The 16,673-nt window shown below is 42.6% G+C and overlaps 1 protein-coding gene across 2 annotated transcripts; it reads right to left on the reverse strand.

Moving 5' to 3' along the window:
• Positions 1–1,810: 1,810 nt before the first annotated feature.
• LOC147240461 (putative methyltransferase-like protein 24) lies at positions 1,811–13,515 on the reverse strand. 2 transcript variants are annotated; one of them, XM_086192988.1, is made up of 6 exons: positions 12,951–13,515; positions 12,826–12,914; positions 9,454–9,552; positions 4,964–5,100; positions 4,530–4,797; positions 1,811–3,966 (listed from the first exon to the last, which is right to left on the reverse strand). In XM_086192988.1, the coding sequence occupies exons 1-6, from the start codon at positions 13,153–13,155 to the stop codon at positions 3,664–3,666; spliced, it is 1,101 nt and encodes a 366-aa protein (XP_086049114.1). In that variant the 5' UTR covers positions 13,156–13,515; the 3' UTR covers positions 1,811–3,663. The 2 variants fall into 2 exon arrangements, with proteins under 2 accessions (XP_086049114.1, XP_086049113.1); XM_086192987.1 differs by lacking the exon at positions 9,454–9,552 and having other exon boundaries at positions 12,826–13,515.
• Positions 13,516–16,673: the final 3,158 nt, after the last annotated feature.

Raw genomic sequence — 16,673 nt, forward strand, 5'->3', positions numbered from 1 at the left:
TCTGTCCGTCATTTGCGTAACGGAGGGTGGAGGCAGGGGCACATTCCAACGTGCGCTTCAGCGAGTTGGAACGAGTACCAGGAATGGCTGGTATTGGTCTACAAGAAGAAGAACCCATTATTGAGGCATTTCATTTGATTTCGTTATATAAACTGCCCCCCAGTTTCCTAGCTTAAGTAACATATGTCAATCATTGATCGATTGTTGGGTTGTTTTGACCCAGTCTTCGCCTGGTATCTTGCTAAGACTAAAAACGCTATCATTTGTGAAGCCCTTGTTAAAACTGTCTGTGGTTGTTTTTGTCTAATATATTGTGATGTAATATTTGGGTATTCTCTCTGTAGCTCTGTCTGACTCTGTTGGAAACATTTTTGGCCCCAGCCTTCTGATGTGGGGATCCCGGGACGCATCAGGGAACCAAAACATAAAGCTCAGGACCCCCAAACATAAAGGTCCTGGGGGACTCATCTATCCCCACTATACCCAGAGGTGGTTAAAACGTACAACATTGAGTACACACACACACACACACACACACACACACACACACACACACACACACACACACACACACACATTAATAGGCCTATCCAAACACAGCCAAATTGTAATTGATGTAGTTAGAGTATTACTTTTCCTTAAAACAATACCTTATGAGAGCAATCGAGTGAGGCAACGCTAGGAAACGTCCTTTTATGATTTTAATTAGTTTTTTATCTTAAGGGCTCATAATTTACACATATTTCTATCCGTTTTTAAATATCTTTACATTTTAGAACTGATCTTTTATCGGTGTCACGACTATTTTGAGGCTGATCTACTCTGCTTCCTCAATAACCAGAAATAAGCAAGTGTGTGTATGTGTATGTTACTTCTCTCTGAAATAAACTGAATTTCAAACAAAACATTAAAAGTATAAAATTGCCATAATTTTGTGGGAAAAATGATACTTTTATTGTGTCCATCCACATGACGAAACATCATCGGGCACATTCACTGTTCCCTTTATTGAGAAATCTTAAGGAGCCTGCCAGGTCTCAGTTGACGGTGCCACTAAAGTTAGTTCACGTGCATGCAGGAGAAGCAGAACTCATTCAACCAAGGAAGGGACACATGATTATGGTTGACATCTTTCAGCTCTTTGTTGGTCTGGCCAAACATTGTAGAACCAGATATCATGAACCCTTGATCTGCCTTTCAGCTCTGCATCATATTCCTAACTTGTTTCATGAATGTGAACCTCTAACACTGAGCCTTCCACTCCTGTGAGGCATTTTGCTCCATTTTAGCAGCCTTTGATGAAGAACACTAACACCTCACAAACCAGCCTTTTGTGCCGTTGTCGCTGCCATGTTGCTTCAGTTTTGCGAGAAAGAACCATCTGAGATATTGCTTTTCATTTCCTGTCTTCTCTCGAAAAGACGCACTCCATTTCTCAGCGGTGACATGTTGCAGTCGCACCTGCAGTCATGAATAACGGCCTGTTAAAGAGGATTTGGGGTTTTGGAGTGTTGGATGGATGAAGAAATCTATTTGAACACGTCAAGTTTGGGCTTTGGGAAATCGCGAGGAACAATTTGAAAGATTTTCTTTGATATTTTGTAGACTAAATGATTCATCAGTTGATTAAAAAAAAAAAATCAACAGATGAAATGATGAATAATCATGAGTTGAAGCCCTAACGTAAATGGCCTCTGGTCCCCGTTGTAGTTCACTGCGTTCTTTAAGCTGCTGTTTCAAACTGCTGTAAGTGTTCATTGTGTTTCTGCTTGCTTAAACACTGAAAACCAAAGACGCTTCAGATGTTTCAGATAAGTTCCATACACAAACTCGTACTTATTTGGTATTTTATTGTGGTATTGATGTACATTTACAATATGGTTTCCATAATTTTTTGTTGTTGTTATTGTTCCACAGTACACAGTCGAGTGCAAAAAAATGAATCAGAATGATCATGATAGAAACATTACTAGAAACTTCATTGGAAGCACTACATTCTTTCTTTACAATTGTTCTTGGTTTTTTTTGTATAAATAGTTTTTATTGCACATAAAAACAATTTAAGGCCTACTGAAATGAACATAAATACACAAAATCATCCATCCAATGGCTACATTCAAACATCTGGATCTCAGCCATATAATTCAAGCATAATAGGACCCCTTTAAAGGGGTTGCATATGTTTTTATTGTTGGACTCCTTTGTTGTAGGTTTGCATGATTGACAGTTCAAGAGAATACTTGTTTACCTCCCATCAACCCCTTATGCCACCACTAGCGCCCCCATTTAAACCTGCTTTCTTCCGGGTGGCCAACTTCCAGAAGCTTGCCGAGGCGCAGAGTCACTTGACTTTGTGGTCGAGCCAGAAACGTTCTAAAGGATAGATTGTGAATTGATAATAGTCTTGGAAGGGAGACCATGAGCTGAAGAGTTTGGATGGAGCGTCGTAGCAAAACGGGTCATTATCCTGAGCAAAACTCTTATTTTGTGAAAACAACTGGCTCCATAACAATCAGAACATCTCTCTGATGGTCTTTCTGGTTTTACCAGAGATTAGCAAATTCTGACACCACCCGTTAATGTCTCAAATTGAAGAAGTTATCGTTTTCGTGACTTTTAAGTGACAGCGGTAGGCGTTGTGACAGCAGCTCTATAATCTAACCATGCTACTTGACATAAATGCATGAAATTGTCGCCCAGTGACCATGAACATGTACTTTATACCGCATAATCACTGATCATCCAAATTCTCTACCTTCAAGTGATCAATGCTAAAAAAAATAAATAAAAATTGAATAAATCTGCTGGACAACGTGTTTGTAATGTCTGGAGAATGTTGGGAGACTGACAGCGCGGACTCACAGTGACATGGCCAAGGCTGAAGCTCGACGTGACGCTTTGATCGGATTGCGGAATTTCAAATCTCTCCTTCTGGAACGTCTCAGGGCGTGCGGTGCCTGGTGCAGATGATCGTATAAAGACATTCCTGGTGAGCCCAAGTCAGCTCAACGTCAACATCTGCTAGAAAACAAGCGTTCAGAGCAGTCGGATGCTGCAGCTTTTTACAAACAGGGACCACTTTTATATGCATTTGCCTCATTATTTGAAAATTTTGGTCACGTTTGGTATGAACATCTAACACTGTAACAATGACATACAATATGTAAAAGCATAATAAGTCCCCTTTCAAGTAAAAAGAGATACACTGTGTGATATAGTGACATTGACATAACACCAGGTCAACTGTGTGACTTAACTATTTATCTAGATAGATGAGAATGATAAGGGTATATGTTCTTTTCGATGTTGTTTTACCTTGACATGTTTCGACTCTTTCTCGGGTCTTCTTCAAAATGGTAGCTGACTTTAAGAAGCCAGTGAGAAAAAATTAAAGTCTTTACATCTAAAATAACCTCGCATCGTGCCCAGTGAAAGCGACTTCTTCTCCCTGATTGGTCAAACTACCATCATAGCGCTACAGTATTCCCTATATTTTGTTCAGCCTTTCAAAATAAAATGGCAGCGATTTTTGTCTCCACTAGATGGAGATGTCTTGTCAAGGCATTCAGTACTTCCCTGTGACTCAGACTGACAGAGAAAACAGGTTCAGCAAGCCAAAAGTCTATTTTAACCTGCTTCCTCTTCTCTGTCTGCTCACATACGTCAGTGTCTAATGTTCACCCAGCTGAGTGTGTACGAGCTGTGAGCGTCAACAGTCTGTTTTAAGACGCTGTGTCCCTGTCCTGCAGAGCTGTGGACCAGCTTCAGTCCAGAGGTTTGGAGACCCTGTAGGACACTGAACCAATAGCGAAGCACTTCCTCATTGGTTCCGCCCACCTCAAACCCTGCCCATTGCAGGTGCACCGTGGCAACCACATGATGGACCTTCTGCAAAGTTCCCTGTTCAATCCAGTTCTGGAAGACTCGCCACTCAGCACTGAGCAGGTCGGCATACAGGAAGTGAACCTCGAGGATAAAAGAGGAAGATGTGTTTTAAAACTGACAGAAAATGCAAATAAATATCTTATACCCATAAAAGCTGCAACAGAAAATGCTTTTCTCCTTTACAAGTGAAAGGTACAGTATTTCAGATTGTATTCCTACAGTTATAGAGCATTTGAAAGTGCTTCTACTAAAGAAATATTGATAACGGGTGAAAAAATATGAATCTTGGGAAAATATTTCAAATAATTAAATTAAATTTGGATATTTTTAGAAGGCACTTCACCTTGTGCCTGCAAACTCTCCCGGTGCTCTAACTGTAGGTATGCAGTTCCCTCTTGTGGCTGCAGGATGCAACTGAGCCAACATGTGATTCACTCACTTTAATTGTTGCCATGGCAGCCAGTGATGGCGCAGAGCCCTGTTGCCATGGGAACATACAAGTAAGGGAGCTTTCTGGGTATGCTGGGGTGAAAAGACTCTAAGGTATGTTTGTTTGGCACTGTTTCTCTAAATTTCTGTGAGTCTGTGTGTGTAAGTGCCTCTGTGTGTATGTGTGAATGTGTGTGTGTGTCTGTGTGACTTACTATGTGATGTCCCAGAGCTGCCATGATATCTGCCAGTCTTTGAGAAACACTACCCAGGTTTCCTCTTGTCTTGTGCTTGCGCTTCCTTGGCGCACGCCACTCCAGCCACATCTTATGCTGGCTCACTATGCCTCCGTTTCCATGGTTACTAGCCAAACTGTTGCCAAGGTGACCACCAGATGCATTGGAGTTGCTGGGATCAAAACTGTGGACTTCACATCCCAGCTCTGACACAGTCTTTAGAAAATCTGCATCTCCTCCATTCATACTAGTGAGACAAACACAATAAGGCAGAGAAGGAAGCAGAGAGATGCTTTAAGGATTGATGCATGAACGATTAAAACCACATTTCACACAGCAAAATAAATGTATAGGCATATGTGTGCAGTGTGGGCCCAGACGCATGTACATATTGTCAAGACACATGAGCACACCTGAAGGAGTATGCAACACAAGGTGCATCCGCAGCTGGGAGGAGCCACTCCTCTGCACACAACAGCCAGGGGGGGGACGTTGCACGGGGCGGTGATGTCTGAGCCTGACCTGGAGATAACACCCTGGAGCAGTTCATCTGAGGATGGACAGGAGCAGAGACGGTTACACCCAAGTATCACGTACACATGCAAGTAGGAAAGCTTGAGATGGGTCGTCAAATTAAACGCATGAGCACATTTTAAAGAGGTCAGAGTTGTGTTCAGTAATGTTGTATAAAGCGGATTCTTTTCTTGTAAAATAGACTTATGAATGTGTCATTATGTTGCGCTCCTTTCACAGGGACTGTAAATGATGCCCGATAATTAATCTATAAAAGTCGAGAGCACTCAGAGAGCTCACAGCCTCACAAAGGCTGTGGCGCTCAGCTCCTAATTAAAGCTGGATGCAGCGATGAGTGGGCTCCCCCTCCCCCACGTGGTCAGTGTGTGGTTCCCTAGAGCAAGGAGAGGACTTGTGCGTGCACTGCGGTGCCTAAGGGGTGGCGCTAGAGAACCCATTCTATATATTATGTTGCTGTACATCACGTGAAGACAACACTGCAATTTGAATGTAAATCAAATACTGTTGTTTTACATGAGGCTTCACAGTGACCCATCACCAAGTTCTGAAGGGGTTTCCTCCCAAATTTGAGATCTTGGCCATCAACAAAATGGCATGCATCACAGGTTTAAAAAGAAGTCTCTTCCTATTGCCACCAGGAGGCGCTATGAGTATAGAGAGGAAATCAGCTTGCTTTTAAAACTTCAATGGAAGCAGCACAGAATCTGCAGAAGAAGGTGTGGAGTCAAGAGTGACGCCATTAAGCTCCTTGACAAATAACAGTCCCATTTGTCTTGTAACGCTTTCTGTCCAAAATGGTGGTGAATGGAGTGATCGATTAGCTTTCACTGCTGATCAATAGACGTTCTTTGCAATGACTAATCTCCCCCAAAAATGTATACAGGAGAGAGGTATCTGTCTTCTTGTCCAGCTCTGGGGAGGATGGCAAAGAACCATAGTTCCCAAAAAGTTGGTATGTTCCTTTCATAAGTTAACCTCTCATGTGCTCAAATAACTTGTAAAGATAGAGTTTTATCTACTTGAAATTGGCCAATGTAGTACTGAAGGAGTACATTTACACACGCTGCAGTATACAAGCATGTGATCTTACCATACTTTGTACATAAAGAGTGAATGTAGTTGAATTTATGAAAGTAATGTTGGAGCGTTAACGGTAAGTTATAAGTGGAGTTGAGTTATAAGTGGAGTCCACTTCTGACGCCAGATCTGCTGCCAGGATCTTGACAGCATCCGACTGATTGTATTACTAGTATGTTAACCTCCACAAGTCAGCTGTAGAAGAGAAAAAGAAGTAGTTGAAAGTTTGTATTGATTATTTGTAAGGCTTGGCAAGATGTAACTCCTGGCTGCGGTATCTGTAAGTCCCTGATGGTTTTGTGTGTAGCCTGAGACCTTCAGGGAGGACTCGACTGTTACAGCCCACTCTGCTTCCTCAGCCATGTTTTTCTCAGCTTCACATTTTTATCCTTAAGTTTTCTGTTTTATATTGAAGAGCTCGACTCGCCTCACCTCTTGTTTCAGATCCTCCGTGTCCGTCCCTTGTGCGTTATCCCGCTCCTCATTGTACCTGTTAGTCTACCTGGTGTTATTGATCTCTGATACAATTCAAAGCCCCGGTTGTTGCCTTCTTCTTGTCAGCTTTGCTCCCCTGAACTTCTGACTAAACTTTTGTGAACCAGCCTTTGTATCAAATACTGACTTTTTACCTTTGGATCGGGTTTTTGTCTCCCCGTCGTTACATCTACATAGTGGAGAACAAAGTAACTTCTGATGATGTCTGTCTGCCTGTTAGCATGAATACAGAAAAACTATTGAACCAACTTTCTTGAAACTTGGTGGGAGGAATGGGCACGGGCCAAGGCAGAACTTAGCTTTAGGACTGCATCCGAACAGAGGGGCAGATTTGATCACTTTTTTTTTTTCTTTTTAACATTGCAAAAGGTTTGGGGGAAAAAAAAACAAAAAAACGCGACAGCCTAACATTAAATTCTCACTGCATTTAGAGAATAGAGTGCTGTTTATCTTCCTCAATTGTTAAAGCGAAACAGGATGATTTTGCAGATTTTAGAGAATTTCTAGGAAACTACTGGATCATTACAAAATGCCGCTGTGAATATTTCTCAATCAAATTGTGCAAATTTGGGGGGGGGTTTATGGATAAAGATATAAGACATTTTTCAACACTGCCAAAGAAGGTGATGTGATCGTAGGGCTGGGCAACATGACTTCAAATCAATATCACAATTATTTGAAAGTTTAACCTCCATTGCAATTAATGAAAGATTATTTTATACATTTTTAACTGTCTTAATAGTTCTCAGACAATTAAAAGCCACATTCAAGTAATGATGGTGTAATTTATGCATGAATCTGTACTGAGCAAATACGTCTTTCTAGAATACAATTCGCAGGCTGCGATATTCCTGCACGAGCACAATACTTTGTTTTCGACATGAAAAATAATCATTTAGGATCTGATGGGTTGCCAAGCCCAAGCGGCCACCACCGCTGGTTTGTCTGTTCGCAGACTCAAACTCAAAAAGCTCCCGATGGATTTTATTGAAACTTTGTGAGATGATGGTTGAGGAACGATTGATTCTATTTAGAACTCCAACCAGATCTGATGGCATCAAATCGCCTTTCGAGAGACTTCATTCCTTCTGTCCGACGTCCCTCTCTCCCATTCCTGTTAACGCAAAATCTCTGCAACTCCTCGAAGGGATTCCGTCTAATTTGGCTCAAATGCCCACTAGGACTCAAGGATGAAATTGAAAGGCTTTGGTGGACAAAGGGCAAAGTCACTGTCGCTGAACATACACGCAATTACTCAGGAACGTCACATGGCATTTGTAGTTTGGATTATAGATGAATTTTCTCCATTGTGTGATTTTTTTTATTTCTTTCCCCCTTGCTTTTCGACTTTAGTGGGGTGATTTAGAGCGAAGGTTAAAAGCAATGAGCACTACTTGTGCAGTGTTTGGGGAGTGTGACTGATGATATGTCACCTGATGAGCACTGATGGAGAGATTAGAAACAGATTGTCAGTATTTTCTTTCCAAAAGTGTTGTACAGATGGGCAGTGCCAGACAGAGAGATACTTTATTGATCCGGAGGGAAATTCAGGATTGCTTGGATGTAATCTTCTATGGTGTTAGGGGGGCAGAGTGAGCAGTGACTTGAATCTTAAATTTTTTGGGGAGTCTGAGGTGTTCTGCTGTTAACTTTATTCTAGATAAATTGGATATCGGGTTTATTTCCCATTTAGAATTTGGATAAATCTTCCTACCATTTTGTAACGAGGAGATATATTATCAGATGGTTGTTGATACATTTGTAAGAGAGGGTTTTACCGGAGTAGTAGTTCTTTGGCTTGTAGTTCTGGTTATTTTTCCAGTTCATCCTATGTTGGTTTTGAGTCGCAGGTACTGTGGAGGATCTGTGGCCTGTTCTGGTCTAGTGAATCCGTTCTTTGAACCACATTAAAACTGAATATTTTAATTTGTGGTGAGGCTGTGTAATTCCTGTAGCCTACCTTAAAAAAAAAAAAAAAAAAAAAAAGCACTTGTGCTTAATGAAAATCTTTTGGCTTTAAAAAAAAAAAAAGAAAGAAAAGAAAAAACACCTAATGGGTCATATTTGCAAGAAGTCATATTTGGAGAAACAGTCTGCTCACTGATTTAATATGTTGTTATCATATTAAGATATTAGTGTAATGTAGAGTGAGCATTTTTGATGGGTTAATGTGTTTCAGTGAAAGCCAGCAACTATCAGACTGCAATCCGCACAGAAATGGGTAAGAAATTGAAAAACAAGAAAATTCTTCAGAGGTTCATCAACAACACGCGTTGCCTGCAACTCCATGTGTTTAAGTCCCTTTATGATGCCAGCCGTGGATCCTCATGATTACTGTTACACAAAATATTGAATGGTTTTTTTTGGGGGGGTTTTGTTTTTTTGAGTCCGTGTGAATTCTATTCTGCCAAAGTGAAATGTTCAGTCTTTTTCAAATGATGGCGGAATAATGTGCACACTGCAGCGGGTGAGGCTCTGCAGCACGTTTTGAAATTGGAACAAGGTTCTTGTGCTTGGTTGTTGATGAAAAACTCCAAGCGTTCAATTTAACGTCACGGATTGAGTTCTCAAATGCAAAACTGAATCCGTCTGGTTTGTACACGCGATTGTTGGCTGGGAGTTTGATGTTGAGATGTTTTGGGGTTCTTGCCGCACAGTCAGTTTCTCCCAGTACAACCTGGTTTCATTGATAGTTCAGCCATAAAGTGGAGGGATTTTTGTTTTCTGCCTAGTTCATGATGACTCTCAGGGAGCCGAGATGTTTTTCGTCGGACAGCAGCACAGTCATGCAGCCTACCTGAGGGCTGCTGATATACTTAATTATACGATTGAGCTCTGCTGAGAAGAGCGGCTTGTCTGCCGCCCAAGGCTGCACCTCCAATAGTCTGGGTCCAACCTGGGAACACACACACATACAAACCACGCATCAATATATTTATACAACTGTGCGAGGAATTGAAGCAGGTTCATGGGACTTGGGTAGGGGGCTAAATAATGCATTGGAATGACAGTAATGTGTTTGAGAGTGTTTGCGTGTTCTGCACCCCCTGCCCTCAGTATGAGAGCTTAGGAGGCAGGTCACAGGTTCTGACCTCAGTGCTACTGGTAACACATTAGCCTGAGGCGAGCGAGACTGAGCCCTGTGGTCACCATGGCAACCTAGATGGGGAGGGGGGCTGATGATTCACTACAATGAGTCAGAGAGTTTAGCCTTGAGCAGAAAAAAGAGACAGTGAGAGAAAGGAAAATGAAGAGTGAGGGGCAGGAGCTGGAGGTAGAGGAGAGACAGATGCACCGGCACACAAACAGACGAAGGTCGCACCTTTTGGTGACTGAAGGGCAAAGAGAGAAGAAAAGAACAGCTGCCACTTGTCTCTGATCTGGGGTCAGTGCTAGGCTTGCCCCCTGCTCTTACCTGTTCCATCATGTCCGTAATAATTCACGGAGCTGTGCACAAACTAAGAGCATAGTCCAGGTACTGGGTGAAGAAACCACAGCAGCAAGCTGCACATGTATAATGAATGGTATTTGCCTTGTATCTGTCTCTGTCTAACTCTCAGTTCAAGTGGGGTGCATTTTAAATTATGCTGAACTATCATGAAGGTAAGCAACAGGGTAACAGGGCTTCACCATACGTCACAGGCAGGCAGCCGACTGGGACCTCATCAGCCAGAAGGCTTCCTGATATTTATGGGTTGTTGTTGTTGTTGTTTTTTTAATCTTATTTATCAAGCGTTTTTCCTTTTCTTGTACCTCAAAATGAATGATACTCTATCTACATGGAGGGTGTAACTGTACACACACTTCCATATACAGTAGGGCCCTCAATTCTGTTTACAAGTCTAACAAATGAGTGCATTGATGATCCTCCTGGGAAACTTTCACCAAGGGACAGATGTTGTTTGTTTCCCCGCCACCCTACTAAGCAGCCACAAACAGACATAAACCAGAGCTCCAAGATCCTCTACGATGACTAAAGTCTGCTGTTTGGGAACGTTACAGTACCTCCAAAAACTTCAGGGATGACGGACAAAGACAGGTGGATCGGCCAAAAGCTACACGCCAGTTGGTTATTAGATCGGTAAAGTACCTGGCAGTGTGACGAACTTGCCCGTTCATTTGCAGCACTGCAGACAAACTATCCGTCGGTTGAGATGACGTCACCAGAATTTTAATATCACTGGCATGAGGAAAAATTCTAGATGGCAAACCCAGTTCACCTCATTCAAGGCGGTCTAACTGTCCACTTCCGGCAAAACCAACAGCAAACATCGTACGTGTTTTTAACGGAACGGACGTGCACCAATACGCCATTGTTGAGAACACGGGGTTCGCTACATGTCAGAACTCACAGGGGCCTGGTTATGAATGCAAGTAAAACAAAGTACAGTTAATTTTCTAAATGCTGCACCTGAATTGATATTTATGAGTTCATTCGTATATCGATTTTCGGTATGTTTTCCCTTTTTATTAATAAGTTACATCTGTACAATATTTTTAGTGACAAGAGACGGCTGTAATTTAAGCAAACCACACTTTCATCAAAAATAAGCAATCGTGGTTTTTTTTTTTCTTCCTTCCCCACTTTACAGAAAACATCCCAAACTATAACTTGAGGACAGAGACACACGACCAACTGAAATGTAGCAACCGCATGCTTCTGATCCACACCTGAACATGGACCTTTGCAGTATGTGGCAGTACTTCATCAACCACATCCCACTTTGACTTCCCTGCAATTTTGCAGACTGCATTTGCACCGAATCAAATGATGTCGCGTTTGCATCAGAGACGGACACTGTCTTTGTTACCGTCAAGCATTTTTGATTTAAGCGTGAGAGGGAGTTGAAGGAAAGAGAGGCAAACCGGGAAATTCTTGAAAAGAAAAGCCAGAGTCGCTCGAACTGAGGGGCAGCTGGCACCACAACAGGTGTTGGTTGGTTGAAGCTCAGCGAGCAAACATTAGCAGCTTTAACTGAAAAGACCACCCTCCCAAAAGGGGTTTTCTGACAGCTGTAAGAGACCCTTTTACAGCAGCCATTTGACGTGTCGTAACTGAGAACATTAATTATGGTCCCGCTGTAGTTGCTATTCCAAGAGCCAGGTGGGAACAATACCAGAGCCCCGGCCCACCTAAATGGAGCACAGTCATAATTCATGTTATTAATGACGCGTGTTTACCCATCATTGGCATTTTACTTCGTTTTCATTATATTTAGGTGTGTATTGCCTCTTTTAAATTCTCACAAACAGTTCAGAAAGTTTTCGCCCCCCCGCTGTTTCATCATTTCCTTATGAATGTAGAAAAGCTCGCCACATGTAGCGACTGGCAGCGCCGGCCACCGGCGAAAAACAGAGGAAAAACTGCCCAAAAACTTGTGTTTATAAACTCTAAGCACATCGTCCAGGATAATACATGTCGTCCTCATCCGGCCGTGTGCTGAATAACTCACAAACACTTTGATTTGAACGAAAAGCAACGTGTAAGCCTTCTGGCGTGGTTCTACAATGAACAAGTGCAAACTAGTTTGTTCAACTGTGTGAGCCAGCTGGTCATCCCAAGACCGAACCAGTTTGTTGGGGGGGGTTTTGTTAACTCCTATCAGTTTGTTTGTGGATTAGCAAACTGCTGGATAAAGAAGACATGGACTACACCAGGAAATGCACTTGAGAGTTTTTTTTTAAAGGATATTTTAGCTGCTTTTTTTTTTGTTTTGTTTTGTTTTTTGCTGCAGCTGATGTCCAAACCTCAGTCACCTTTAGCTTCTGGCTAACTATCTGTAGCTGGCTCTTTCTGCATGCTGCAGTCACCAAGTGATGCAGTCAAACAGATTCCTCAGAGCTCTCTGTTTGTGTTTGCTCAAGGCTACATACGGTTCGTTTGATGTATTATAGTCCGGTTCCATCTAGGCAGGTCAGTCACCCTGGTACTGTGCATAATGGCTCCGATGCACTAAACACAGTTGCACCCTAATTAGTTAGATTAATTACGCCTGACTTTACAAAGCCATGATGACACGTCACACTGGCTGCAGTGAAAAGTTCAAATTCTTGCACAAGGGAGAAGTTTACTTGCAAGGTTTTCTGCAAAACAGAAACCCCTGCATGCAAACTTCTTACTCTTTTGTATAACATTCACATTAGTCTCACTTTCTCTCGCGTTACTTACCTGGCGCGAGTGCATCTCGTTCTCGTCCTCGTATGCACGCCCCCCCTCCTTGCTCTCCCCATCCTCCGACTCAGTTCCCTCCTCCCCCTCTGGAACCGGCGGCAGGGAGAGAGCTCCCTGCTGACGTGAGCTCCTCTCCGGCTCGATGCTAATAACGGAAAAAGCCACCGCGCCCTCCTGCTCCTCCACCCCCACCCTTGGGACTCGAGGTAGCCGCGGCCCTACGACGAGAAGCTGGAGCGCCAGGAGAAGCGGCGGGATTAGAAGAAGTGGGATCCCCGAGCGGAGGGGTAGACCGCCTCGGCCCCACCACCGCGCACAGGTCCGCATACCGCAGGCTCTGTGGCAGCAGCACCGGGGAACATCTCCGGCTCGGTACCCTCCTGTGGTGCAACTGTTTCTGGAGGGCAGTGAGGAAAGTCCCAGCTGAGAACTCCCCTCCTACTCTCTCCTCCCCGGCCTCCTTCGTCTTTATCCCCGGGGGGCAAAAGTTGAGATGACGAAGCGCATTCCTCGGTCAGCGGTGGCCTTCATTGTGACTGTCGTTTTTATTCCAGCCAGCCTGTTGGTGGCTGATGAATATCTAACAGACATGTTGATGTTCCTGGTTGAGAGTTCGCCCCCCACCCCCTCAATCACACGCTGAGTTAAAAGTTCACCGGTGTGAATGCCCCACTTGTGCAAATCTGCCCTGACAATACAAAAGACGACCAGAAGCGACTGCTCCTGACGGTTTAAGTGCCATTTTCCCCAGAGGAGGGAGGAGCAGCCTGCTCAAGTCCTTCCCTGTACTTCTCTATACGTATATAAAAAAAACTGTATTACATGTAAAAAGTCATCCATGACACTTAAACTATTAAAAAAACATCATCAAAACGCTGAAGTACTGTAACTAGAGGACTGCTGTGGTCTCTGAGAGGACACAGCAGCAGAGTTTTTACACAGATACCAATAACTGGGAGGGAGGTTCTGATGGGGATCAGACTGTATAAAGATATTTACTTTTGACAAAGTAAAAGTGGCAGTTTAACGGTAAAGGTACCCTCCAATGATAGAGCAGTGACAGTAACACTGCAATATCAGACTGACCGATAAGTGCCGTTTCTGGATCCATGCTGGTATTAGGAAGTTGTTGTTTGTTTGTTTTTGTTTTTTTTAAAAAGTCTTAAATAGATGTATTAGCCAATCGTTGTTGTTTTTTGCAAAGGATCCTCAAATGTAGATATTAAATTAATGACAAGGAGTTGTGAAGGAGACGGGATATTTTAAAGTTAAAAATGAGAAATTCTGTCTGAAAAAGACACCGGTCCATTGAAATAAATGTCAGTATATTGACAATTGTAAAATCACCCCAAGGCACTTCTCCTCATACTGGACAACATATATACTGATACCGATACGTCAGTATCATCAGCCACACTGGTATGTATAGATCTGATTTGTTAAATGTTTATTTGTTTTACACTGTAGCTTGTGAGTTTGTTCTACCGTGAGATGAAGGATGGGAGAGAAAAGAAGAAAACAAAGTTCTGATTCACATGTGTTTTCAGTTTGGGGTTTGTTTGTTTTTTTTCCTCTTGCTTCCTTTGATTCTTGATGAAATATTGATCATTGATCGAAATGAAACCATGTGGGGAGTTTGGAAAGAGAATTCATTATTTGGTGGCGCTGTTAACAATTCTTAGAAAACTGAAATGCGACCCTTACAGCCCACCACTTTGGGTGAGGCATCCGAAGCCAAAGAGTTTTGGAAAACATTTTAAAAAGGTTACAGTATCCAATGTGAAAAATCAGAAAAGTGTGGTTCTTGAGAATTCTTCTTTTTTTTTTTTTTTTTTCCTTCCCACCACTGCTTTTCTTCTACTGAACTTGGTTGCCTTTGTTGTTGCTAAGCGACGCTCTATTTGAATTTGGTGTCGAAAGTGCTCTATTAATAAAGCATAAATTGAGTTAAAGCTACTGTACTTCATGTACAAATCGAGATATGCGACTGCGTTTGAAAGATTGTGCTGGTTACACGTGCGCTTCAAAACTATAGGGATGAAAAATATGAGAAGATGCGACGTGGCAGCCACTTTTTGGGGGTTGATTATACATGGACTATATGACCACTTCCACATCATGATAGCATCTTTCCTTTATGTCGACCCTTCTAGGATTAAACCCCTTGGAGGAGTTGGTTAAAGCGGCGCTCGTGCAAAAGTTAAAAAAAAAAAACGCACAAAGATTTAACGTTAGAATTGTGGACTTCCTATTGGGTTGAAATGGCACGAGGAGGGTTTATTTTTATTTTGTTTTATTGATCCTAAGATGTCTTTTACACTTTCTAGTAAAAGGGTTAACGATACACGCTCACTGTCAGTTGCGCTACGATAAAGGGATGTTTCAGACTTGTGGGGGGGGAGTGGGGTGGTTTGAGACAGTCATCCAGAGTGTGGGTCTTACCTGCAGTGGATGTGGGTCAGCGTGTCTTCTGTGCAGCTGTGCAGCTCAGAACTGTACCACTGTGGTTGTGCTATCAGACAAAAATACAGCTCAATAAACGGCAACCTAAATTAATGTCCATTTACATGCATGCTATATTAGTAACATTTTCAGTGCTCTACTTTACTTTCGCACTTTATTACGCCACGGTAGCACTTTCAAATTCAGTATTTTTTTGTGGTTTTATACTTTCCCCCCCGTTTTTTGTTCGTCTTTTTTCAAGGACCAGAGGAGACACGACTGTAGCCACCATGGCACAAACCCTCATCTGTCTTCCCGCCCACAGACCCGGCTATTTATGTCCGTACAGATGCCCGACCGAGCTGCTGACATCATGGGAAACAAAACCAGTGGCCTCCATGTTGGTAGGCAACCCAATGGACGACAGCTGCACGCTCACCATCTTGGTGTTTAAATAGATTTTTCTTGAGTGAAACCCTCCAAAGAACTGCAGTGCTGAGGTGTAGGACGGTTGTCTGCGTCTATGTAATGAAGACACGCTGACCCACATGATGAGTTTGAGACCCTCCTTTTGAATGACCACCTCATTCAACCACAAGTCAAAAAAAATCCAAATTATGTGTTGAGTGCAAACGTGACTAAAATGAAAGAGCCAACATAGCCTGATAAGCTAGATCATTTCTTCTTCTTCTTCTTTTTTTTAATTTAGTAGGGGGCGCACTTGAGGCATCTCTGCGCCCATGAAACAGCCATTTCCACCAAGTTTTGAGAGTTTTCAAGCACTTTTAGACCCTCGAAAGCACAAAGAAGAGAAGAATAAATCCTTCGGTTACAATAGGACCTTTGCATCACCCTAATTAGTGTCATTAAAGTTCCTGAGACTGCAAATTTGAGCTGGCTGTAATTTGCAGGGAATATAGTCATTTATAAATAAACATTTTGAAAAAGGAAATGTACAAAAGAAAAGATTGAAATAACTCTGCCCTCCCTCGTCTCTCTCTTTCTCTACCATGTGGTGTTGTTGATAGTGTTTGTCCCCTTCCTCCATACAGTGGAATGTCACAGCAAACACATTTCCTCCAGCCATGTCTCAGTCTATTTAGTCAGTCTGTTGACAAACTGTACACAATATGCAGCCAGTAAACTCCCCCATCTGCTTTCTCTCTCCCTCTCTGTCTGGTACACACACACACACACACACACACACACACACACACACACACACGCACACACACGCTGCAGATGTATGATATTTGCTGTATTATAGCAAAGTTTCCCTGTGTGAAATCACACGTCCGTTCTTATCAGTCTTTATGCTTTAATACATTTCCTTTTTTAGATGAGGATTTTTGTGCATTTTGTTTCAGTGGCTTTAATACCTCTCAGACTCTCCTCTGATTTCC

The sequence above is a fragment of the Aulostomus chinensis genome, chromosome 22 (genome assembly GCF_037954235.1).
Source record: "Aulostomus chinensis isolate RoL2024-O1b breed Wild chromosome 22, RoL_Achi_v1.0, whole genome shotgun sequence".
Classification (NCBI taxonomy): Eukaryota; Metazoa; Chordata; class Actinopteri; order Syngnathiformes; family Aulostomidae; genus Aulostomus; species Aulostomus chinensis.

What these genes read in the sequence shown, in the direction of transcription:
- LOC147240461 (XM_086192988.1), bottom strand. Translation starts at nt 13,155, where the DNA reads ATGCGGACCTGTGCGCGGTGGTGGGGCCGAGGCGGTCTACCCCTCCGC. An exon ending in AGTATATCAGCAGCCCTCAG is followed by an intron (nt 5,101 to 9,453) that starts GTAGGCTGCATG and finishes GTCCATCCTCAG; the next exon opens with ATGAACTGCTCCAGGGTGTT. An exon ending in TGTGTTGCATACTCCTTCAG is followed by an intron (nt 4,798 to 4,963) that starts GTGTGCTCATGT and finishes TTGTCTCACTAG; the next exon opens with TATGAATGGAGGAGATGCAG.